Below are 25,215 nucleotides of genomic sequence, written 5' to 3'. Positions count from 1 at the left end.
CTTTTGTTGTTAGCACTTAGGGTTGTGAATTGTGAATGAGAAACGAGAGAGGGATAGAAGGGGTTTATATAGGTTGGGATGGCGGTGCTTTACCGAATATATCGGCTAACCATTCGGTATCCTAATTCAAGTGTAAATCAAATTATTATTTTTAGTTTGACCTTTATAGTTTTAACTTGTTGCATGGGGGTCCATTGAGTTAATTAGTTAATAACTGAAACATTTAAATAAGTTTGTGTATTACTCTTTCAAATTAAGTGTTCTTGTTTTAAATTTTAAATCAACATACCTTGCGATTGAATGCTTGTTTAATTGATTGGTTAAATCTAGTTTTTAAAGGAACTACTTTACTCTTTCAAAAAGTTATTTATAATTGCTTATTATAACTATAGGATTTAAATTGTTATAAATAGTATTTTTTTAACGGCCAACAAATAAAAGTCAGTTACCTGAAGTAATCCAATGGCAAAAGACAGCTTCATACACCCGCGATCACAGACAACACTAGATAGCCAAGTCCAACATCTCATGTGCCGAGGAATCGAAACCTCGTCGCTCGAAGACCCCACTACAATAAAGCCCGATTGATATCGGATTCGAACTTAAGATGTTGTAGTCTCCTGCAAAATCTTCACTTCTTCTCCAATGTTGATTAAGCTAAAACTCATTATTTGTTAGTGTTTAATAATATAAGTAGCTGTATTATATATTAAAAACCAAATGTTGTTTGTAAGTGTGAAATACTATAGCCAAAAGTAAAGTCTTAGAAGTCTTAGGTAGCCACGTCTCATGTTTAAATTGCGTGTTTAGATGAAGGAAATAAGTAGAGATAAAAATAGAGAACCACGAGATAGAGAGAATGTAACCACAAGAAGAGACTTAGAAAATGTGACACTCCACGTTGTATGGCAGGCTTCCTGCTCAAACACCTTGTTGAAGGAACTCGATCTCCTAAGCTTAGCAAACCGGTGACATGGAGTTCCAATCCGAATAGTGGTGCCGATTCCATAACCCTAGCTAGAAACCAATCACAACGTTGGAGTTCAAAAATGTTGGCTCGATTCACATCCATATGTCAATTTTCGCAACTTTCCTATCACTTTTCAATCCTTTTATATTGTATTTATGACATTAATCCTTTCATTATTTGAAATTTTGTTGATTCACTTTTTCATAAGGCTTAATTGCTATCCAATGTTGTAAACTGTATAAGTTATAAGATGATTTGTTTCTTCTTTATAATTTTAATTTATATTTCTATTTATGGTTTTTATGAACTTGTTTATCTTTTTTTTGGTGCTGATAAACCTTAGGCGAGGAGAAGTCTTTAATAATTGTTTATATTTATGTATATTTGCGTATATGTATATTTATTTGTTTGTGTATTTATTTTCTTATTTGTATATTTATTTGTGTATTACTGTATTTGTATGCTTATTAATGTATATGTATTTGAATTTGATTGTAGGTGTTGGCCGGTTCTAATATGACAGGTATAGCTAGTGTGGACTAGCGCTTGAACTTCACTCATATACTTTATATCTTTATAGTATTTGCATCTACAACAATCATGACATTTTTTTTAGCTTTAAAACCCTCATGAACTCCACATATTTGAGTTAGTTCATGATATATTTTCATAACATAAGAGGAAGATATTAATTGTTCTAAGTTTCTGTGACAAATTAACCTAATGTTGCACATCAAGAAAAATGGATGCAAACTTATTTTAAATACGATGATTGACTTTCCATATGTTTAAGTCATGATACATGTTTGTCATGTCAGGTGTGCTAAAAAGTATACGCTAAGACAATATTGGCACGAGAAATGTTGCTAAATTCGAGTTCAAAAGAATATATCGTCACGGTATGTGTGCTAAAACCAAGCCTCAGAGATCGACGTGTGTTAAAGTTGAGTCCGACAATTTTTAATTATTGTGCTTTTTTTATATGTTCTTTTTCATAATTATATATATTACAATTTGGAACTTTCTCCCCCATCATAAGTTGTACATTTCTGTAACTTATTTTGCCCCTTCTTTCTTTCATTGTGTTCCACGTGAATTAACTTTCCAGGTGTTGCTATATTACTTCTTTCCTTTTTTACTATACCTTAAGCCCACTTTTCTTCTTCGTCTTCCCTGTCTTACCTACAGTATGGATGATTAGCAACCTCAATAGAGACTAAACGTGGAAGCCTTCAATAGGATTCTGCACTCCCTTTTGTTTAGGTGCAGGTAGCCAATATCCAAAAAAAATTAATGGTTTAAACAGAAATAGTTCAATTTCTAAAGGGGTTTAACTTTGGAATTATTGTTTGCATCAGGTTTTTTAGCGCATAGTTGGTGGCGTGGGATTGAAGAAGGTGTTTTCGCCGACTTCTTCACCTTATGTAGAAGATGATTTCGTTGGTTAGCGCATAGTTTGTGGCGTGGGATTGAAATTTATTCTTTAAAATATAAATACACACTAAAAAAGGATCTTTAGGAACGGTACTTTTTTCATTTTTAAGAGCAGTGAAAAACTGTTCCTAAAGATGGGTTAGAAATTTTAACCAAAATTAATTAGCTCCAATTCCAAACCTAAAACTTTATATTTGCCAACACACAAACCATGAGAACACCATAAATTAGACAACATATACACAAATCAAAGTATCAAACCATATGGTTTATACAGAAAACTGGAAGTTCTAACAATAACCGGGAAATCAAAAGGGGCTTTTAGCATGAATGTTAGCTTAAGGGGGTGTTTGGGATTCCTTATTTTCATCAACTTATAACTTATAAACTTTTTAAAAAGTTAATAACGTGTATAAGGTGTTTGGCAAACCATAAGGCCTTATGAATTTTAACTTATGGGCAAGGCAAAATAAAAGAGTTTTGAAAAGTTAGGAATCTCTAATATATTAACTTAATGAGTTTGATTTACATATTATTACACTCTTCTGACCCTCAAACCCATTAAACTTCATTTAAAAAGGTGTCATTTTTTAGACATTTTGGTTTTCTCCAACACATAGGGTAATTCAAACATTTTTTTTTAACTTTTTTTTTTAAATTCATAAGTTAATAAGGTCTTTTAACAAGAAGTCCTTTTTCACTTAAATAATGAATCCCAAACACACCCTAAATCTACGAGGATGGGCGCAGGCCCGGCTCCGAGAAGCCAAAAAAATTTTTGGTCCGAAGGCGAAAATGGTTTGGACCTCAATTCAATTTTTAAATGTGCATACTTGGAAATGGTTTAGGTTGTGTAAAAAACTTTTATATAATAATAGGCTTAAACATGTTCCAAGTAAGAATAGAACCCACAACCTTTTGATTGAGAGTAATACCCCTTTGTCACTAAGCCAAACTAGTTGTTATATAATTAAATTTAAATATTATATATACATCTTGTTTTTCATAAAATACATATAATTTTTATTTTTTTTTAATTCGGGCCTAACGGGTGTCGGGCCGGGGGCCGTCAACCACCCAGCCCTCACTAAAGGCCGCCCTGGATGGGCGAACACACCTTTATAAAGGTCGGGGTGACCCTGACTTCACTGTTTTTTTCCAAAATCCCTCCTCGTTGCCTATTCAATCCGGCCTACCATTGTTTTCGTCCAAGCTTCAAAACGCCCAAGCTTTCTCGACCAAGCTTCTGTCACATTCTACTGGTTGTTTTAATCTTATAACTGAAAATAAATTAGCGCAATCTCGTATAATTTCCTAAACGAAGAAAATAATTGATTCCCTATTTCGTTCATTAATTTCCTAAACCAAGAAAAAAAAATTTACAATACGACTATGTTTGGATCCAGGGTAAACCGATAATATTAACCTTAATACAAATACCATGATTAAAATAATCTCAAAATTAGATAAACTCATAAACACAACTAATAAGTAATAACGATAAACAACAATATGTATATAACCAGCTAATAATAATAATAATAATCGGCCAACAGAGATTATCATCTAATTAAACGCCCACGCATTCTCTTCACGGATCTCCTCTTCTTCCTCAGGAGTCAAATCATTCCTAATGTTGAAAAGCTTACGAATCTCTGGAGTACTCTTACCCTTAACCATATCAACCACCGATTGACACATCAGCTCCAGCAAGCTTCTATTGTTGAGAAAATTAGCAGCCATAATAATATCAAACAGTGTCTCTTGATCCACTTTCACAAACTCCGTATCAAAATCCTTCAACGCCTTCTCGTCGTCACACGATTCCACGTGGGTTGTGCAGTACTCGACAACCTTGGCCAAGATCTTGCCGGTGACTTTAGGCAGTGGGATGCAGGAGCCTGCGCAGTCGTCTTCGAGCATGTGTTTGATTGTTTGTGATAGCGATGCGACTGGTTCTTTGACCTCGAAGGTTTCTCCGTCGGAGCTTTTGAGGATGATTGTGTTTTGGGATGACGAGGTGGAGGGTTGGTCGGACGACATTGTTGTTGTTTGAGTCGAGGTCTGGTTGGGAATGGGAATGGGAATGAGAATGAGAATGAGAATGAGAATGAGAATGAGAATGAGAATGAGAATGAGGAATGTTGCATGAGATGGTAAGATAGCGGCTGACTATTTGGTAACCCTAAGTTTTATTTTTCCAATTTACTTCCTTATTGTTTTGAATTATTGAAGAGGATTCCTTCTAGTTTGTTGATGTCGAATTTTTAATTGACGTTTTGCATAATTTGACCATGGCAGTGAAACCCGAACCCGGTTACAAGCCCGAAACCCAACATAATTAGTTTTGAAACTTTTCCTGGGTTTGAGACGGGTTTGGGATTTGTAATACACCCAATTAATTATCTGACGCAATTACCCGGTAATATTGACCCATTTACCCGATGTACCCGACATACCTTTTTTATGTTATATATACATTTTAAATATTCTAAATATATTATTTGTCGAGACTTGTTTATGAAAATTATGTACCCGACATGTCTTTTTATATTATATACACATTTTAAATATTCTAAATTTAAGACATTTTATTTTTATGGTAATCATTGTTTGTAATCGATTTGTTATATTTAGGCAAAACTTGATAGAAACCAGACGGATTTGAGCCGGGTATACCCCTACAGTATTTTGTCAAAACCCGATAGGAACCCCGAAACCCGACAGGTTTGGGACGGGTTTTAATTATCGGGTATGGGTTGAGGAATGCCTAAAGCCGACCCATAGCCATCCCTAAATTTGGCATCTTTCAGAGAAATACGGGGTAAAAATAGTCTTACAAAAATATACATAACCAATACATAAAGATACATAATCCCTTAATGCACAACTAGGTAGCTTTGAAGCCTAAGTGCATTGTCTCATACAACTTTGAAATACATTTAAACTCGTTCGTAGTTGATATGTTGATACTTAGTTACGTATGGAACATAGCTGCATAAGCACATTGCCTCATACAACTTTAAAATACGCTTTGGCACCTAATTTTAAGCATATGAACACTACTCCATACAACCTTGGAAGACGTTTAGGGGCACCTTCGTAGCCTATATCACTTACCAACAAATAAAGGCATTTTAAACAAATAAAGGCGATGTTGTCTTTGTATTAGTTACAATTAATAGTAATTAAGGATTTTTAAATGATTAATGGTTTCTACATTTTATTAGTAACTTTGTCGATTTTTGTTCGTTTCATAATAATGTTATGTTCTACATAACATCACAATAAACTTTATCTGGACCCAAAGTCAGTGTGACTTCTAAACTTGCTTTATAAAAAAGAGAGACGTGAGTCGCGTGACAGGCCAATTTTGCAAGCCCGTTTCAATGAGTCCAAGCCCACTTCAATGAATTCAACTGTTCAAGCCCGCTTCAACGAGGTCATCTTGAGTTATCTATGATTATATTTACTAGAAATAATGTATGTCTAGAATAGGCCTACGTGTCGGGGTCGATAACCTAGATACGGACATGGTATGTACATAACGGCAGCCTAGATAGAAAGCAAACAACATTCAAATTTTTATTTGGTTACGCTCCTATGTCTAAAGTACTAGCGAAATGTTCAAAAAGCTTCGGAATCACAAACTCGTTTATGCTCCTCATATCCTAAACTTGTTCAAGCTCTTTGCCCGCCCCAGCCTAACACGTCTGTTTTGTCACTCTATAGCTAGGGGTAAAACACTTGTTTTATTTCATGTAACATATACTTTTGTACATTATAAGCTCTTTAATCCTTATAGCTATTTTCTTTTGTGCAAGGCACATATAAGAATGTTCCCACGTTACATTCAAACTTGAAAATGTGTATCGTCATGGAATTTCAAATCAAGTTAAACATATTTGATAAATATAATGACAACTGGTGTAAAAAGCATGTTGTATAAATTAACAAGTAAATCATACGAATAACCATTGTGTGTAAGACTTATATATGGTAACGTGCATTTTTCTCAACTACATGCATCATCTTTTGATTTTATCATATGTTATTGACTTGTTATAGTATATAACTAGGTTATAGCCCACGTGACACACGGGTGGAATAACATGTCATTAAACATAATCAACTTAAACATCAATTTAAACAAACATATATTTCTTTAACTATTAAAACTTGATAGATTTACATTGTCACTAAACACATCACCATACCAATCAAAAATTAATAGATTTACATTGTCTTAATATTAAAACTTTCAAATTACAAGAAGTTAATTTGAGCATAACAACCATTAAACATCAACAAAATAACTCATGATGTTCTTTGCTATTAAACCATCATCAACATCTTGAAAACTTCAACCAAAAGAAAATCACTTTTCCTAACACACCTGAAAATTGTTACAACACAATAGCAGATTATATAAAATATAAACCACACAAAACAACATGTATAATAATTAGTAACATATAAACATTACTAAAGTTGTTATATGGAACCAATAAATCTTAACTTTCAAATTATAGTTATTAAAAAGTGTAAAGAGATGTTAACCATCTACTACTTGTATTAAATCTAACAACAACATCGAAAGAATTTATATTGAAAATGTATATATAGAATGGTTTACTATATTTAAGGTTAATCAAAATCAGTTAACAAAGACAATAATAAGTTGCTTAATTTAAAAATGAAATAATAATATATAAACATTAAACTCTCTCCTTAATTATTGTTTTTATTGTCAAACATTATAATATATTTGAATTTCAAATTAGTGTAAAATAAAATATTAACATTTTAGAAACTTCTAGAATATATATTTGAAAAAATAAAAGATTGATCATAAAACAAAGTATATTTAGAATCTATGATTATATACTATTATATAATTTTATGTAGTATTATATAATTTCAGATCACGAATAAACACCTTAATAATCTTTTCTCATATAACAATATCTATATAATTTCAGACTGTTAATAATATAATCGTAAGAAATTCATAATTAGTTTAATTTAGATAAATAATAAATAATAAAATATGTTGATTTTGAAAACGAAAGGTGGTCCGATACGTTTACCAGTTATGAGCAAATCGGTTAGTTTTAAACAATTAGAAATCCAAGGCTAGCTTTCTAGAGACCATTCTTCTTATTATTTTTTTTTCCGAAAATAAACGATTGATTATATTCAAAATGTATATTTAGAATGTATTATTATATAATAAATTTAATATTTCAGTATTTAAGGTTAATCAAAATCGTTTAATATTTAATAATAATTTGTTGCTTAATTTAGGAATTAAATAACAATAACAATAATAAAAAACATAATAATTTCATTAACTATCGTTATTGTAGTTAAACCTTTAAATATATTTGAATTTCAGATTTTTGTAAAAATGTCAATTATTATTATTATTATTATTATTATTATTAAATTATAAAATTCTGGAATAATAACGGATTAATTTAATGTAGATTAATATTTTTAGAAACTTCTAAAATAGATTCTATAGAGAAATCTGCATTGGTTCGTTACGGTGTAACGGTGTTGGAATTAGTTATAGTAACCTATATGTGTAAAGAAATGAAAATGACTTGAATAAATTTATATCGTGACGTAGATTTAAAAAATCAGAATGCCCCGTTTAAACAAAGCAAAGTAATATTCTTATTAATTTAACCAAATTGTTACACTTGAGAGATTCAAACAAATATTGAACTTAGGGGATTGAAATTGCAAACTCTCAAACAATTTTTTGCATGAAAGTTTCGTTTTTAATGAGAGAAAGAGACACCGGTTTGTGCAAGTTCTTGTGTGTTTATCTTACGTGTTCAAGACAACAATCTAGACTGAAGATTCTAATAGCGCCTTCAGAATTCAATAAATCTTCTTGAAAATAGATAATACAAAAGGAAATCACACACTGCTTTATCAATAGAACAACCGGATCCCAAGAAAATCAATATTTTTGGATGGAGGACCGTAATGAAAAGAACCCCGAGTGTTGAAGCTCTCTTGGTCCTAGCTACAGAAAAGCATATCAACGATTTCTTCCACCAACTTATGCCTTGCCTTCTCAGTCAAAGATGCAATGGACTATCGTATTTTACAAACCGGCATAATACACAAAAGGCAGTGATTCAAGAAAGGCACATCCACATCCCAGATTGCACCAAAGATAAAAAAAGATTGGACCTAATGTATGATGTTTGTTGTGACTAGCAACTTGCTAGTGTCCTCATTTTATAAATCTAATTACATTTACTAGAGTTGTAATTAGTAAACGGTGAAATGGTATATAAATAAGAAGAACTTTTAAAAAAAACACTAATAATAAAAACTTAACAATTTCCCAAATTGCAGCAGAAAATAATTAGAGAACAAAAACAAATGACAAATATCATACTTCATTAAAATATAGAACCGATAGATAACACAACCATTAGTTCACAAACATAAAAAACTACAACCCCAAACCAAGTAACCCTAACCACTCTAAGCTCGTTCACCACGAATCCTCCTAGCAAGCTGCATATCCTTCGGCATAATCGTAACTCTCTTCGCATGAATCGCACACAAATTTGTATCCTCAAACAGTCCAACCAAATACGCCTCAGCCGCCTCTTGTAAAGCCGCAACAGCCGAGCTCTGGAACCGCAAATCAGTCTTGAAATCCTGAGCAATTTCTCTCACCAGCCTCTGGAACGGAAGCTTACGGATCAAAAGCTCAGTACTCTTCTGGTACTTTCTAATCTCCCTTAAAGCCACGGTTCCAGGCCTGAACCTGTGTGGCTTCTTCACTCCTCCGGTGGCTGGAGCTGATTTCCTTGCGGCCTTGGTGGCTAGCTGCTTCCTTGGGGCTTTGCCTCCGGTTGATTTGCGGGCGGTTTGCTTTGTACGAGCCATTTCAAGGTGCTATAAATGTTGAAAGATTTGAATGTTTTGGTGAATGGTGGATTGTGAAGATGGTTGTTTGGGTTTTTATATTGGGGGTTTGGTGGGCGGGAAGATTTTGATATTTTTTGGTTTGGAGTGGTTTTTTGTGGTGTGTGGTGAGCCGTTGATTAGGGTGAAATCGGACGGTTAGCAAATGAATTGACGCGGATTGTGATCCGTTGTGATTGTTTGATGAGAGATTGAGATATCTTGTTTTTTTTTCCTTTTTTATACCTTTTTAGAGGCTAACTAAAAAAAATAAAAACACTTGTTTACAAAATTGAAAATTCTTTTAAAAGATGATTTTTCTTGGTATTTTATTAACACATGAATTCTATCATTATCTGGAATTACTTTTATGAACGATATTGATTGGTATCTTTGTTTTTTATTTTTTTCTATAAATAAAATTTATGAACTTCTTTTGGTATTCATAAACTTAAGCTAGTAGACATCTTTGATTTTGCATTCTTAGGCTATGCGCAGTGGTCTACAAATATGAGCGACAAGGGGCAACGAGGGCGAGAACACCGCCCCCCTGGGTGTTAAGCGGGGCAACGGCCTTTTATCGCGGCGAGGGAGAAAATATCATTATTTATTGTTGTGTGTGCGATATGTATATGCATATGAGGCTACAACACCATTACACCCATAAAAAACCATCATTTATTAACTGTGCACCACATGTCACAAAACGTCTCATTTTGTAGCCTATGCACTGCACATAGCCTTAGGGTTGAGCGAGACTAGGGTTGGACCATTGGACAGCGTAGCATCTAGTAAATCATACCAGTATCAAGTCACAAACTTTAAACAATACGAAAGATAAAATATTCGCAAATAGTAAATCATACCAGAATCATGTATCAATTAACCTAGAATCGTCCAGATCGTCTTATCCTTGCAATAAGATCACTGCTTAGAATATCCTTCTAATCCTAGGGATATAGCAATAGAATTGTAATATTAGAATTATCCTGAGAATATTTTTAGAAATTCTGGCGACATGGCCCAAATATACTGGCGACAAGGCCTAAACTGGCGACAAGGCCCTTGAGAAGAGGTGAAAACCCCTTAAACCTTTGGATTAAACTGGCGACATGGCCCTTGAGAAGAGGTGAAAACCCCTTAAACCTTAGGATTAAACTGGCAACATGGCTCTTGAGAAGAGGTGAAAACCCCTTAAACCTTAGGAAATGGTACGTCTACCATAAACTTGAGATTCAAACCAATAGCTGAGGATAACGAGGTAACAAGTCACTATATTTCATGTGTTGGCCCTGTCTCTCAAACTACGACCGAATAAACGTGCGCTACAGGCGATCTTAAGAAGAGGTGAAAACCCCTTAAACCTTAGAAAGTATTGAATAATACCTTTAACTGGCGACAAAACCCTTAAGAAGAGGTGAAAACCCCTTAAACCTTAGAGATGAACTGGCGACAAGACCCAAAGATACTGGCGACATGGCCTACTTTAACTCCATTCCATGTGGGGATACCACATATTTTCAAGCTACAAAACAATCAACTCTAAGTGAGGGGTGGGTGTTAGCCTTGCTAACACCCCTCCGATGCTTAAGTCAGTACCAGGATAGAAGAATAATAATATTGAAAAAATAAAAAGATAAATTAGAATACATACCTTATTTGTTTAACATTACTGTTAAATTTTCCTCGGGATAGAGATCTTACATAAAATATTTTTTGAGGTGGATAGCGTTCCAAGCCCTTGGTAGTAAGTCACCATCCAAAGTGGACAATTTGTATGCCCCCTTTCCTGCTTCAGAATCTATCAAGTAAGGACCTTCCCATTTTGGTGCAAGCTTTCCATCTGTTGGATTTGTAGTATTCTGAAAGGCTTTTCGGAGAACCAAATCCCCTTCTTGAAATCTACGAACCCTGATATTTTTGTTGTAGGACTTTGCTATCTTCTGTTGATAAGAGGCCATTCTGATCCTTGCTAAATCCCTGAGTTCTTCTACTGCATCTAAATCTTCAAGTAAAATTTGAGTGTTATCTTCGGGATTTTGATGACTGACTCTAGCTGTAGGGATAACCATTTCTGTCGTGATAACTGCTTCAACTCCAAACACCAATGAGAAAGGAGTCTGACCAGTAGCATTCTTTGAAGTGGTCCTGTCTGCCCAAAGAACAAATGGTAGTTCCTCGGCCCACTTTCCTTTCTTAGACCCCAACTTTTACTTCAGGTTATTGATAATGATTTTGTTGCTTGATTCGGCCTGTCCATTAGCCTAAGGATGGACAGGTGTTGAAGTGATCATTTTGATTCCCCAACTGGCACAGAAGTTGGTGGTCCTCTTGCCAATGAACCGCGAGCCATTGTCACACACTATCTCTGCTGGGATTCCAAATCTTGTCAGGATGTTGCGCTTGATGAATGAGATAACTTCTTTCTCTCTGACTTGAACAAAAGATTCAGCCTCAATCCACTTTGAGAAATAGTCTGTCATTGCCAGCATAAAGATTTTTCCTCCCAGAGCTCTTGGTAGCTTTCCACTATATCCATACCCCACTTCATGAAAGGCCAAGGGGATATAATAGGATACAATGGTTCAGCCCGCTGGTGCAGAATGTTGTTGTGTCTTTGGCATGCATCACATTTCTGAGAATAATTCATAGCGTCCCTCTTCATCGTTGGCCAGAAGTATCCTGTTCTCAGGATTTTAGAGAATAGTGCTCTGCCCCCAGTATGATTCCCACAGTCTCCTTCATGGATATCCTGAAGAACTTATTGAGCTTCTGCCTTCTCCAAGCACCTAAGATATGGTCCTGCAAGAGATTTTCTGTATAATATATCATTCATTATAGTATATGGTATTACCTTTGTGTGAAAATCTCTTGGGTTTTCATCCTTGGGGATAACGTCATCCTGAATATATTTCCTGATGGGAATAATCCAAGAATTTTCATTATTCTCAGGAACCTTGGCTCTCATATCTTCATCATTTTCTGATATTTCATTGACACCTTGCTCTTCTATTGTTGGGCTCAGTGTTGGTACATAAATGTCAGTAGTTCATAGTCTAGCGTTTGTAATCGAGTCTGTAATGTAATTATGTTTATGTTTATGTATGTAAGCGAAGTTGTCAACAAGTTCGCTTAGGCGAACTTGTTGAACAAGCGAAGTTGTCGACAAGTTCGCCTAGGCGAACTTGTTCAACGAGCGAAGTTACTGACAACTTCGCCTGAGGCGAAGTTGTCGTGTATTTTATGTGTGAAAATTTCTACTTTGAAGTCTATGTTGTTAAAAAAAAAATATTATTTGAAGTTATTGTAACATATTAGTGATGATAATATCAAGACTTCACAATCATTGAGTAAGAAAGAAGAACGGGAAACAGATCAAGAGTCCTTACATGTTTAATCAGACACTATGGGTCGAAGTCAATTCGGGGTGACACGGGGAAAGCCAAATACGCTTTGAGGATAGATAGGAGGCATCAATATTTCTGAATTGTTGCCCACTTAAATTTTAAGGATTAATTGAACCTAACTCGTATCACAGAAACGATGAAAACCATCTTAAGCATATTACCTGCTTACAACCTGTCTCTATATGTCATAATACAGCTAAACACGAATCTATGTGACAGTCACGTAGTTAGTATGATTCCTGTTCGGATCTTTTCTAAAACGTAGCAGTCCCTATCGAGACTGAAATTTGATCCCTTATACTTTAAATTTATTACGTTTTTGTACTTAGATAGCTTTATGATTTTTTAACTGGTTACTTAGAATTGATCATGTCGTTTATTTCTTAAAGGGAAGTTTTAAAGAGTTAATTCAAATTGTTCAAAATTATAAGGTTTGGTTATGAAAATATAGGCGAAGTTGTTGAATCAGGCGAACTTGTGGATAACTTCGCCTTGGCGAAGTTATCCGTAACTTCGCCTGACCAACTCTGACCCTATATAAGGATTTCAAACAGTAAAATATTCATTATTTCAAAATATCAGCGAAGTTGTTCCGAGAAACCCGGCGAACTTAACTATTATCCGGCGAACTTGATTCGTTTCCGATTTCGATCCTTTTTCTCAGTTTCGTTCATAGATTCAAGGTGTGTGTTATCAATTAACCGTATATCCAAAGACAGTGATGCTTTTCATAGGTCGTTTTGAACGGTTTCGTGACCTCGGTCCGGTGACCTTTCAAAACCAATATTTACAAACTTGTATTACGTGTTCATGGACGATCTTTTCATCTAACCATCCGTAATATCATGTGTTAGAGTCTCCTGGATCGTCAAACCTTGCCGAATCATCGGATTCCGGCTGTTAGAATCCTAACAGTCGCCTATTCTGATGCAGGCGAAGTTAGGGTTTAGGCGAAGTTATCCGCAACTTCGCCTGGGGCTTAATTTCGCCTGAGGCGAAGTTGTGGAAGCGAAGTTATCCACAACTTCGCCTGAGACTTAATTTCGCCTAACCCTTATCTTCGCCTGAGGCGATGTTGTGAAGAGGCGAAGTTATCACTAACTTCGCCCATACCATTTTACTTAAAATTAATTAGACGAACTTAAAGATGAAGCGAAGTTGTTCCCAACTTCGCCTCACCTTTAACTTCGCCTATACAGGTTTGATCACAACTTCGCTCCTGGTAATCAAGCGAACTTGTGTACAACTTAAACGTTTATCTAACTTGGTTCGTTTAGTGCAGATATGGCTGCTGTTGGAGGTGCAGGTGATGACGGTGATGATCACAGACAATTCTTCCCAGCTCATAACCAGTTCATAACACTTGACCCAGATGCAAAGGGCGTGGAGGACTACAGGGAGATAATTACTTTTCTCCTGCGCTCACGGATATATCACGCAATAACAACTACCCTGCCTATTTCCCTACCGAATATTGAAGACTTTTGGCAGACGGTAGAGTACGATTGCCGGGTTGAGCCCCCGGTTATGCGAGCCACCGTAAACGGTCAAGTTGTTCAGTTTTCTTCTGAACAAATACGGGTGGCGTTGCGGTTTGGTGAAGAGACGAGGGATGACCCAACGGAGTTTGTTGCGCCATTCCGTGATGGGGCGTTCCTCAGGATGGGGTATTCTGGTCCCTTAGGGGACACTCAACGGAGGAAGGGATTCCTTTTAGATCAGTGGTGCTTCCTTATGCACGTCATGATCGTATGTATGTCAGGACGGAAGGCAGGCACTGATGGTATGGGTGCGACAATGCAGTCTGCTATGACTGCGTTGACTTATAATAAAAGATATTCTTTCAGCCAGATGATCTTTTACGAGATCGATAGGCAACGAAGGGCTGTGGCGCGTGAGCGGTTTACAATGTATCCACGATTCCTACAGATGATTTTCAATCATGTGGCTCCGACGCTGCCTCAACGACGCCCTATTCGATACGTGGAAAGTGTGACAAAACGTATCTTTGCACAGTGTCGCACTTCCAGCGCACGAAGCAAGCCTGAGCTGCGTCCCAGGCATACTCCGCTCTTTGGGTACCTTATAAACCCGGAGTATGTGCCTGCGGCAGGGGACGAGTTCAGAGACCCAAGACCACAACAGGCGGCAGCATCCCAGGCTGTATCAGCTGCGCCTGCTGTATCTGCTGCTGTGACAGCCGCAGAGATTGACCTTGACGCCATGTTCGGCAGGCAAGGATTGTTTGATATGGACCGAGTTGATCCACAAGAGAATATTCAAGTCTCGGGTCCACAAGCTGATTTTGATGATGTGATGGAAGAGGCTAGAAGGATGATGGTAACGCATGAGAGAACGGTTGGTAAACAAAAGAGAACTGTTGACGACGACGACGAGGAAGATGATGAAGAAGAAGCTGTGCAGCTGGTGAGAAAGCGTTCACGAAGGGAAAGGACAGGTATGGGTGTAGGAGCTGGAGAGACTTCACGGTTGGTACGTTTTGCTCCACCTGCCCTGTCTGGTATGTCCATTGTTCCTACCTCTGTGTAGGTATCGAGTACAAGCGCTACGGTTGTTCCCGTAGTGGCTACATCGTCGGCTGACATTCCATCGATCACGGCCGTCCAGACGTCGACTCCAGCAATTGTGTCTCTACCACCTCAAACGCTTACTCCATCGGTGGTAGTAGCACGATTTGTCGAGTTTACGGTCACCACTACTGCAGGGTTATCGGGTACGGTACCACCTGCGGTCACGCCCACTTCAGACTCGGAACGAATAGCTTCACTAGAGCGGATTGTAGCTGAGCAGTCCAAGACTATTCAAAGCCTAGTGGAAGCAAATCAACTGCAGGCATCCCTCCTGGTTGAGCACGGGAAAGTTATAGATGCCTTGAAGGTGTTCTTGGCATCTCAGGGGGAGATGAGCTGTAGAGGAGATGAGCTGAGGACCAAAAGAAGAGAAGACCGAGACGATGATCCCAATGCATCGAAAGATGCAGGTGGTGAGTTGCCAAGAACTACTATAGCTCTTGGGGCTTCCACAGCTGAGGGGGAGTCTGCATCTGGTGATGATGTGGTTGCTGTTGGTGATGATGTGGATGTGGTTGAAGATGTTGAGATTGTTGATGATATGATTGATGCGCTGAAAGAGATAGACGATATGTTAGAGGATGATGAGTTGATAAATGAAGATGATGTTCTGCCAATCGATGAGATTGAAAAGATTGGTGCAGAAATTGTGGTTGAGAAGGTGATAGAAGAAGGAGAGATTGTTGAAGAAAATGTAGAGCATGAGATCCCTGTGGTTGAACAGTCGACTATATGTGAAGATGCTGCGGTTGACAACACTGACTGGGAAGATCAGCCAAACTGGAAGGAAGGCTGCGCTCAGTGGTTTGTAAAGACGAAGAAGCCAGCAGTACCGACGATGTTCAAAAAGTCGTATAATATAAAGGGATATGCAGAATCAAAGAAGGGAATCATATGCTGGTTGTACGATGAAGAGTTGAAACTATTTGTGATCAAACGTTACGACGGCATTCAGTACTTCAAGAAGATGTTAAGATCCCTGAATACCTTACCGGAGTGTGAGGTGAAAGACTTAGCAAGACTGGGGCTGATAAACAGAAGTGATGATAACATGGCGAGAGTAATTTGGAAAATTGTTTGGAATGAGGCCATTAAAGATAAAAAGTTTGAACTTCTGAAGCCTCAGAAAGGGAAATTAGTAGAAGACAAAGATAGAGGGATGAGGGCAGACGGCAAACCATGGATGGTTATGAAGTATAAACCAATCCGTCATTTAAAAGAAGTGCCGATGAAGGTGATGCCCAAGAACGTCTTGAAAGACTTGAAGTGGTGGTACGTGGATTGTGAAACTGCTGAAGCGGTCATGGAGGATGAAGATGAGCAAGAGATCATGAGAGTGTATGATCATATGCACTTAGTCAATCTGTCTCAAGCTGACTTGCAGGTACTACATGCTAAGAAGATTTTCTACATTCCTGCTTGGAAAGAGGAAGCTAAGAAGTACCAGAAGTTGGTTTCTGTATGTGTTAGACAGGGAGTGCATGCTTGAAGAGATGAAGAGAGAAGACTAGATTACAAGACACAAGCTTTGAAGATCAAGATATGAAGCTACTGCCAAGGGGGAGTCTGTTGGTACATAAATGTCAGTAGTTCATAGTCTAGCGTTTGTAATCGAGTCTGTAATGTAATTATGTTTAAGTTTATGTTTATGTATGTAAGCGAAGTTGTCAACAAGTTCGCTTAGGCGAACTTGTTGAACAAGCGAAGTTGTCGACAAGTTCGCCTAGGCGAACTTGTTCAACGAGCGAAGTTACTGACAACTTCGCCTGAGGCGAAGTTGTCGTGTATTTATATAGCCTACGGGTTTACGGTTAAGAAAGATAGTTTTCAGGTTATTCACGTGTAATTCAGTAGTTCAGTGAACGTGTCGAGAGTCTGTAATAGACGTGTTTCAAGTTATAATATATAACGTGTTCGTTTGTATCGCGTGTGATTGTTTTACGTATTCTACGCTCGTAACTACCTACGCAGGGATTCCGCACCTACGTAGATAGCGATATCCCGTGTAAGATCCGTCAGGGAACCGACACTCAGGATGTGTATGATAGGAATATTGACACCCTCTGGTATTCTGAAGGATGAAGCTAAGTATGCTAGGGCATATGCTTCAACATTCTCTTCTCTAGGTACCTGTGAAATATCAAACATTTCGAAACATTTTGCTAGTTTTTTGACTAGCTCTAAATATTTCATTAGTTTTTCTCCTCTAACAGTATATGAACCATTAAAATGATTGGTTAATAATAATGAATCAATATGTACTTGAATAAACCTGATTTTCATGTCGATTGCTAGTTGTAATCCTGCTACCAAAGCTTCGTATTCTGCCTCATTGTTTGTGGCTTGGAATCCGCAGGATATGGATTGAGGTATAATGTCCCCCTGTGGCGATTTCAGCAGGATCTCGAGACCTGTTCCCCTAACATTTGAAGCACTATCAGTGTATAGAGTCCACTTATCTTTGGTTTCTTCAAGTTGTTGGACTTCCAAGTCTGCTTCTTCTTTAAGTTCACTGGTGAAATCAGCCACAAAGTCTGCTAATGCCTGGGATTTAGAAATGATGAGATATAAGTTATGATGTATTTTTCTAAACCTTGGTAATCCGAAAATGGCTTTGCTTAGGATATCAAATTAGTTAAAGAAATCATATGTTAATGGAATGTGTAATTATAACCTACATAAATCAACCAAGGGGAGGTTGTGTGACTAAACTACAACCACCCGAAGTTGTTAGAATTGGTATTTGAGAAATCGAAGTCAATCCTAATCTTTCTACTTTACGAAACTACTTGCCAACTTAAATTGACATCATTGAGATGGCATGACATTAGAAAATGGTGGACTTTAAAATGCGCATGCTATCTCCTTAGTGCCAAAGATGCTCACTTAAGGTTTAAGAAGCTATCTATCATATATTATTATGACAAGTTTACCACTTGTTCAAATATTATTTATCAATGCTAAAATGAAGTGGATTCTTGATCTTAGATGGTAACCTTCGCATAATTGAACAACTCGTTTAGAATCTCTTTTCTTGGTCACCTATATATTATATATATAAGTATTTATATTTTATAAGAAGTTTGAAGAAAATTAACCCCAAAATGATTAAAACCTCCGATTAAAGTAAAACAACGATTCATTATTAGAAACATTTGTTTCCACGGATCGATACTTGGTTCTTACCAATACTATTCTACATATACGATAGGTACACTTGCCTATTTTGTGTGTGTTTAGTCTTTATAGAAATCACTTTTATAAATTTAAAACACGATCTTGTGCAAAAGCAAATCATCCAACCTCTAATATTTTAAGACGCACGCGCACACATATCAAAGTTTTTGGCGCCGTTGCCGGGGACAAGGTACGTTTCTAAGAACGATCCAACTTTTAATTTAATCATTGTCTATAATTATACAAATTTTTAACTTCTATTTTATTTTATCTTTAATTTTTACTAAATATTAAACTATATAATTTTATGGCTAGCCTAATTTTTAACCTTTATTTACCTTACTTTTGAAATAGTTTAACTAACTTAGACATTAGTGTAGTTTAAAATAGCTTAACTTATAGTTCAACTTAGACTAACTTCAACTAACTTTTACTTTAGTGTAATTTTAATTTATCCTCATGTATGTCCTATACTTTTGAGCGTGAGCTTGTTTCTCCAATTTCTGAACTGGAACGACTCTTTCGTCGACGAACTCGTAAACAGACCACAAAAACCGCAGAATCAATCAAAGACGAATCAGTAGACGCCACCGCATCAGGAGAAAATCAAACCGAATAAATGATGGCGGCCCAGAACAATGAGCCGAACATGAGCCAGTATGCCAGGCCATCTCTCGAAGGCTATGGCAATGGAGTGGCTCCACCCAAAATTACCGAAAATTTCGAAATCAAATCAAGCACCATTCATATGGTAGAAAATTCAGTTCAATTTCATGGTCTCCTCGACGAAGATCCTCTTTCTCACATATCTCGATTTCTACAAATCTACAGAACTTTTAAAATCCAAAACTGTTCAGACGATCAAATCAAACTCAAACTCTTTCCTTTCTCTCTAAGGGGCCAGGCCCTAGAATGGATAGAATCTATTTCCTCTGGTTCCATCACCACTTGGTACCAGATGGTTGAACAGTTTCTCCTCAAATATTTTCCGCCTGACAAAACTGCCAAATACCGAGCCAGCATTACCGGATTCCGGACCGATGATGATGAATCGCTACACGCAGCATGGGAAAGATACAAAATTCTTCTGAGAAGATGCCCACATCATGGACTGAGCGTGTGGTTACAAGTCCAAACTTTCTTTGACGCACAATCCAGTCAAAACAAACAGGCCGTCGACCAGATCGCTGGTGGAGACCTGGGATCCAAATCACCTAACGAAGCATTTGAAGTCCTGGAGAAGGCCGCAAAGAAGAGTTTCGCTTACAACCCACCAAGATCTACACCTACCCATAAAGGAATACACCACGTTGACTCCAACACTCTTGTCACAACACAGCTTGAAGCCCTTTCTAAAAAATTCGAACAACTTCAAGCCGAGCTATCAAAAACCAAACTCACCTGCGACACTTGTGGAGGAAGTCATAAAGCAAGTGATTGTAAACAAGTCATTATGGCCATGGAAGAAGTCGATTTCATCGCTCGACAAAACAACACTTTCAGTAACAACTACAATCCAGGATGAAGAAACCACCCGAATTTCAGCTGGAAAGACGGAGGTAACACTCAAACCCTACCCGGATTCGAAAAGAGACCGATGAATCATTCCTTCCAGCCTGAACCACAATTCCAAGATCAAAGTTCCAGTAGCCATCAACATCCGAGCTACTCAAAGATCGAAGAGATGTTAATCCAACTCATAACCAAAACAAATGAAGAAGGCCGACTCAAGAGCTATTGATATCAACAGAGTATTGTTAAAACATGAAGCCGACCTCAAAAGTCAACAAGCATCATTGCGGTATCTAGAAACTCAGATCGGACAGATTGCCCGACAATTGTCAGAAAGACCACCCGACGCTCTTCCAGGAAACACTATAACAAACCCAAATGCAGCAGCCAACGTTGTTACATTAAGAAGTGGCACAACCACTGTTGCCTCACCAACTTCAGAACCAGTTATGGAAAAGGAATCCCCTGATAAAACGCAGGAAAGACTGATCCCAACGGGCACCGTACAACCCAAGGAGTCAGTCCGAACTTATATTCTACCTATTCCATATCCTGGACGGCTGAAGCAGGAATGATTAGAAGCTCAGTAAGGGAAGTTTTTAGAACTCTTCAAACAACTCCACATCAACATTCCTTTCGTCGAAGCCATTGCTCAAATGCCGAACTATGCAAAGTTTCTCAAAGAAGTACTGACCAACAAAAGGAAGTTGGAGGAGCTCTCGCACGTCACCTTGAGTAAAGAATGCTCAGCTGTCCTCCAAAGCAAGCTGCCGCCGAAAATGACCGATCCAGAGAGCTTTACTATCCCTTGTCTCATAGGAAATTTGTCTGTTAGCAATGCCCTTGCTGGCTTAGGAGCTAGTATTAACTTAATGCCTTATGCGGTTTTTGCAAAACTAGGGATAGGAGAACCAAAGCCCACCCGCATGAGCATTCAGTTAGCAGACCGATCTGTCAAATAGCCTCGGGGCATTATTGAAAACATGCTTGTCAAAATTGACAAGTTTGTTTTCCCAGTAGATTTTGTGATTATAGACATGGAGGAAGACAAAATTGTACTTCTGATTTTAGGAAGACCCTTCTTGCACCGATAAACTCACTCTCAGGGTCAATGACGAGGCAATCACTTTTGACATAGGAAAATCTATGCAATGTCCGCAACATCACGATGACGCATTATATTGTATCGACATCATAGATTCTATCGTGAGTTGCTATGTGCGAGATTCCTCCATCACTAGCAGAATGGAAACACAAATCTTAACCGAAACCATCACCAAACCTATCTTAGATAACGAAAATCTCATTGCTATCAACAACAATCAAGAAACATCAGAAATAGTATGTGAGATCACCGAGAACAATGAAAAATCAAAACCACCAGCCTTAGAGTTAAAAGAACTACCAAACCATCTCGAATATGCATTTTTAGAAAAAGATTCTCAACTCCCAGTAATTATTTCATCTCGCCTTTCCAAAGAAGAGAAAGACGAACTTCTTAAGGTTCTCAAAAACCATAAGAAGGCCATCGCATGGAAGATCATGGATATCAAGGGTATCAGTCCCTCCTTTTGTACTCAAAATCCTCATGGAAGAAGAATACAAACCCGTGGTCCAACATCAAAGGCGTCTCAATCCCAATATGCAAGATGTGGTAAAGAAGGAAGTAATCAAACTCCTTGATACCGGATTAAGCTACCCAATCTCGGATTCACCTTGGGTAAGTCCCGTTCAAGTAGTACCCAAGAAGGGAGGAATGTCGGTCGTAATGAACGAGAAGGACGAGCTGATACCAATGAGAACCATCACAAGCTGACGAGTTTGCATTGATTACCGGAAGCTTAATAACGCCACAAGAAAAGATCATTTTCCACTTCCTTTCATCGATCAAATGCTTGAGCGATTATCTGGGAAAATGTTCTACTGTTTTCTTGAGGGATTTTCTGGATATTTCTAAATTCCCATTGCTCCTGAGGATCAGGAGAAAACTACCTTTACATGTTCGTATGGAACCTTCGCCTACCGAAGAATGCCATTTGGACTATGTAATGCTCCAGCCACCTTCCAGCGATGCATGGTGGCCATCTTTCATGAAATGATCGAGCACTCTATGGAAGTTTTCATGGACGACTTCTCAATCTTTGGAGACTCTTTCGATCATTGTCTGAAAAACCTAGACAACATGTTGACTAGGTGTGAAGAAGTGAATTTAGTACTCAACTGGGAAAAATGCCACTTTATGGTCAAAGAAGGCATCGTTCTAGGTCACAAGATATCCCAAGAAGGACTAGAAGTTGATAGGGCTAAAATAGAAACCATATCCAAACTTTCACCACCAACTTCAGTCAGAGCCATTAGAAGTTTTCTAGGTCACGCAGGATTCTACTGTCGTTTCATAAAAGACTTTTCCAAAATTTCTAGACCTATGACCAAACTTCTGGAGAAAGAGGCACCCTTCGTCTTCTCTGAAGAATGTGTTGAATCGTTCAACATATTGAAAGACAAACTTGTCAACGCACCAATCATGACTACACCCGATTGGACCCTTCCATTCGAGATCATGTGCGATGCAAGTGACTTTGCAGTTGGAGCCGCACTCGAAAAACGCAAAGAAAAACATTTTCACCCAATTTACTATGCAAGTAAAACTCTGAACGATGCACAAGAAAATTACACCACAATAGATAAAGAGTTGCTAGCAGTAGTATTTGCCTTTGAAAAATTTAGATCCTATCTAGTTCTTTCCAAAACCATAGTTTACACCGACCATGCCGCCATAAGATACCTCTTCAACAAACAAGATGCAAAACCTAGACTCATCCGATGGATTCTACTACTCCAAGAATTCTACATTGAAGTTAAGGACAAAAAAGGAGTAGAAAATGTAGCCGCATACCATCTTTCGAGCTTAGAAGGCCCAGCTTCAAAAGGACACCACGAGGAAATTATCAATGATAATTTTCCACATGATGTTCTCATGCATATCTAAGCAGTCATGCAGGAGGAATATAAAAGTCCTTGGTTTGCTGATTTCGCGAACTACTTAGCATGTAGAATCTTAAGGAAAGGGCTCACTCATCAGTAGCGGAAGAAATTCTTCTCTGACCTTAAGTTCTAGTTCTGGGAAGACCCTTACTTGTTTAGGATAGGTGCCGATCAGGTAGTTCGTAGGTGTGTATCAGGAAAGGAAGCCTTAGATATTCTCAAACACTGCCATGAAGGACTCACTGGGGGACATCACAGTACAGCCACCACGGTCAGAAAAGTGTTTGATGCAGGATTTTTCTGGCCCACAATATATAAAGACACACATGCTTTGATCCAAGCATGCGATGCTTGTCAAAGAGCCGGAAACATCTCAGCCAAATAATGAGATGGCTCGAAAAGGCATTCAATTTTGTGAGGTATTTGATGTATGGGGAATAGATTTCATGGGCCCATTTCCTAACTCATTCGGAAATAAGTATATCCTTGTAGCAGTCGACTACGTGTCTAAATGGGTAGAAGCACAAGCTCTTCCCACTAACGATGCTCGAGTAGTTGTACGATTTCTGAAAAAGTTATTTTCATGATTCGGTACTCCGAAAGCCCTAATCAGCGACAGAGGTACCCACTTCTGTAACGCTCTGATGGACAAAGTCTTAGCACGATATGGGGTTTACCACCGACTGGCAACACCATATCACCCTCAGACTAGTGGGCAGGTGGAGGTATCAAATCGAGGAATTAAAAGGATTTTAGAAAGAACTATAGGAATGAATCGCAAAAATTGGGCAGAACAGTTAGATGACGCTTTGTGGGCCCTCAGGACGACATACAAAACCCCCATAGGAACAACACCATTCAAACTTGTTTATGGGAAGGCATGTCATCTACCCGTAGAACTAAAACACAAAGCGTATTGGGCTCTGAGAGCAGTGAATTTTGATCTAATGTTTGCCAGTAAAAACCGAGAAGATCAAATTCACGAGCTCGAAGAACTAAGAGCACTCGCATATGAAAATTCCTGGTCTTACAAAGAAAAGACTAAACGTTTACACGACGCCCATTTAAAAGGAAACAAGAAATTTCAAGTTGGCGACCGTGTACAGTTATATAACACACGTTTACGTCTTTTCCCAGGAAAGTTGAAATCTCGTTGGACAGGTCCACACATAGTTGAATAAGTTTTTGACTATGGGGCAGTCGAGATTTCAAATTCTGAAGGTCAAGTTCAAAGTTAATGGACATCGATTGAAACCATACATCGATGGACCATTAGAGACCGTCTCGGAGGTACTAATCCTCCACCCAGATCAATGAACATTTTGGAAGTAGGGTCTGGCCAAGACCCTGATTAAACTAGGCATTGAAATAAAGTTAAAAATATATAATAAAATAATAATAATAATAATAATAATAATAATAATAATAATTTTAAGTATTATTATGCTTGTTGGTCGTATGCAGTTTTTATATAGGTACACTACAGGAAAATGGACGAACAACAGGGGACGCTCTGTCAAAATTTCGTTGGCCCGTAGGGAAGTTCCTTTCCATTTTACCCTCCATACTTCATATGAATCTTATTATTAATCTTTTATGAATCTTTTCACATTAAGGACAATGTGAGATTCAAGTGTGGGGAGGGGAATTACTTGACCAATTGCTTGCTCAACTAATTATGAGATTCTCTAATAACAATTTTTTTGTAGCAAATAAAGAAAATTTTTATAACAAAACCAAAAGAAAATCCAAGAGAATTTTTTTGCAAAGAACCAACTAGAAATATACTATAACCAAAGAAGTGAAAAAGTAAAAAGAAGTTTTGTAATACTGAGAACAAATTTATGCAAAGTATGGCGTTTATACCCAATCCCTCCGTTACTGTGAGATAATCCTCATGCCATATATAAATTTTTTCGGAAGCATTGAGTGAGTCATATGTTTCGTGTGATTTAGAACTTGTCGCAATTATTCATTTCAAGACCACACGAAGCGTTGTATAAGGAAGAAGGTAATATTGTTACCTTCCCTTCAAACCATTCTCCAAATTACAAATTCCAAAAAAAATCTTAAACCAAAACCTTACCATATTATCCCTCTCACCGGTAAAATACAACACTGGTCTTTTACCGGCAGACCCTAAAGAACTGGAAATGCATTCTTTCTATTTCAATTTCCTTTGCTGCATACATTTAGGAAA

At 37.6% G+C, this 25,215-nt stretch overlaps 1 protein-coding gene and 1 pseudogene across 1 annotated transcript; both read right to left on the bottom strand.

Moving 5' to 3' along the window:
* Positions 1-3,970: 3,970 nt before the first annotated feature.
* On the bottom strand, positions 3,971-4,447 carry LOC143547848 (SKP1-like protein 1B pseudogene; annotated as a pseudogene).
* Positions 4,448-8,808: 4,361 nt separating this feature from the next.
* LOC143547833 (histone H3.2) lies at positions 8,809-9,375 on the bottom strand. The gene has a single exon (XM_077039153.1). The coding sequence runs from the start codon at positions 9,323-9,325 to the stop codon at positions 8,915-8,917; it is 411 nt and encodes a 136-aa protein (XP_076895268.1). The 5' UTR covers positions 9,326-9,375; the 3' UTR covers positions 8,809-8,914.
* Positions 9,376-25,215: the final 15,840 nt, after the last annotated feature.

The sequence above is a fragment of the Bidens hawaiensis genome, unplaced genomic scaffold (genome assembly GCF_021521415.1).
Source record: "Bidens hawaiensis isolate Kalapana, Puna unplaced genomic scaffold, B.hawaiensis_p1.1 tig00014836_1, whole genome shotgun sequence".
Taxonomy (NCBI): Eukaryota; Viridiplantae; Streptophyta; class Magnoliopsida; order Asterales; family Asteraceae; genus Bidens; species Bidens hawaiensis.
This window is presented reverse-complemented; position numbering and strand designations above follow the sequence as displayed.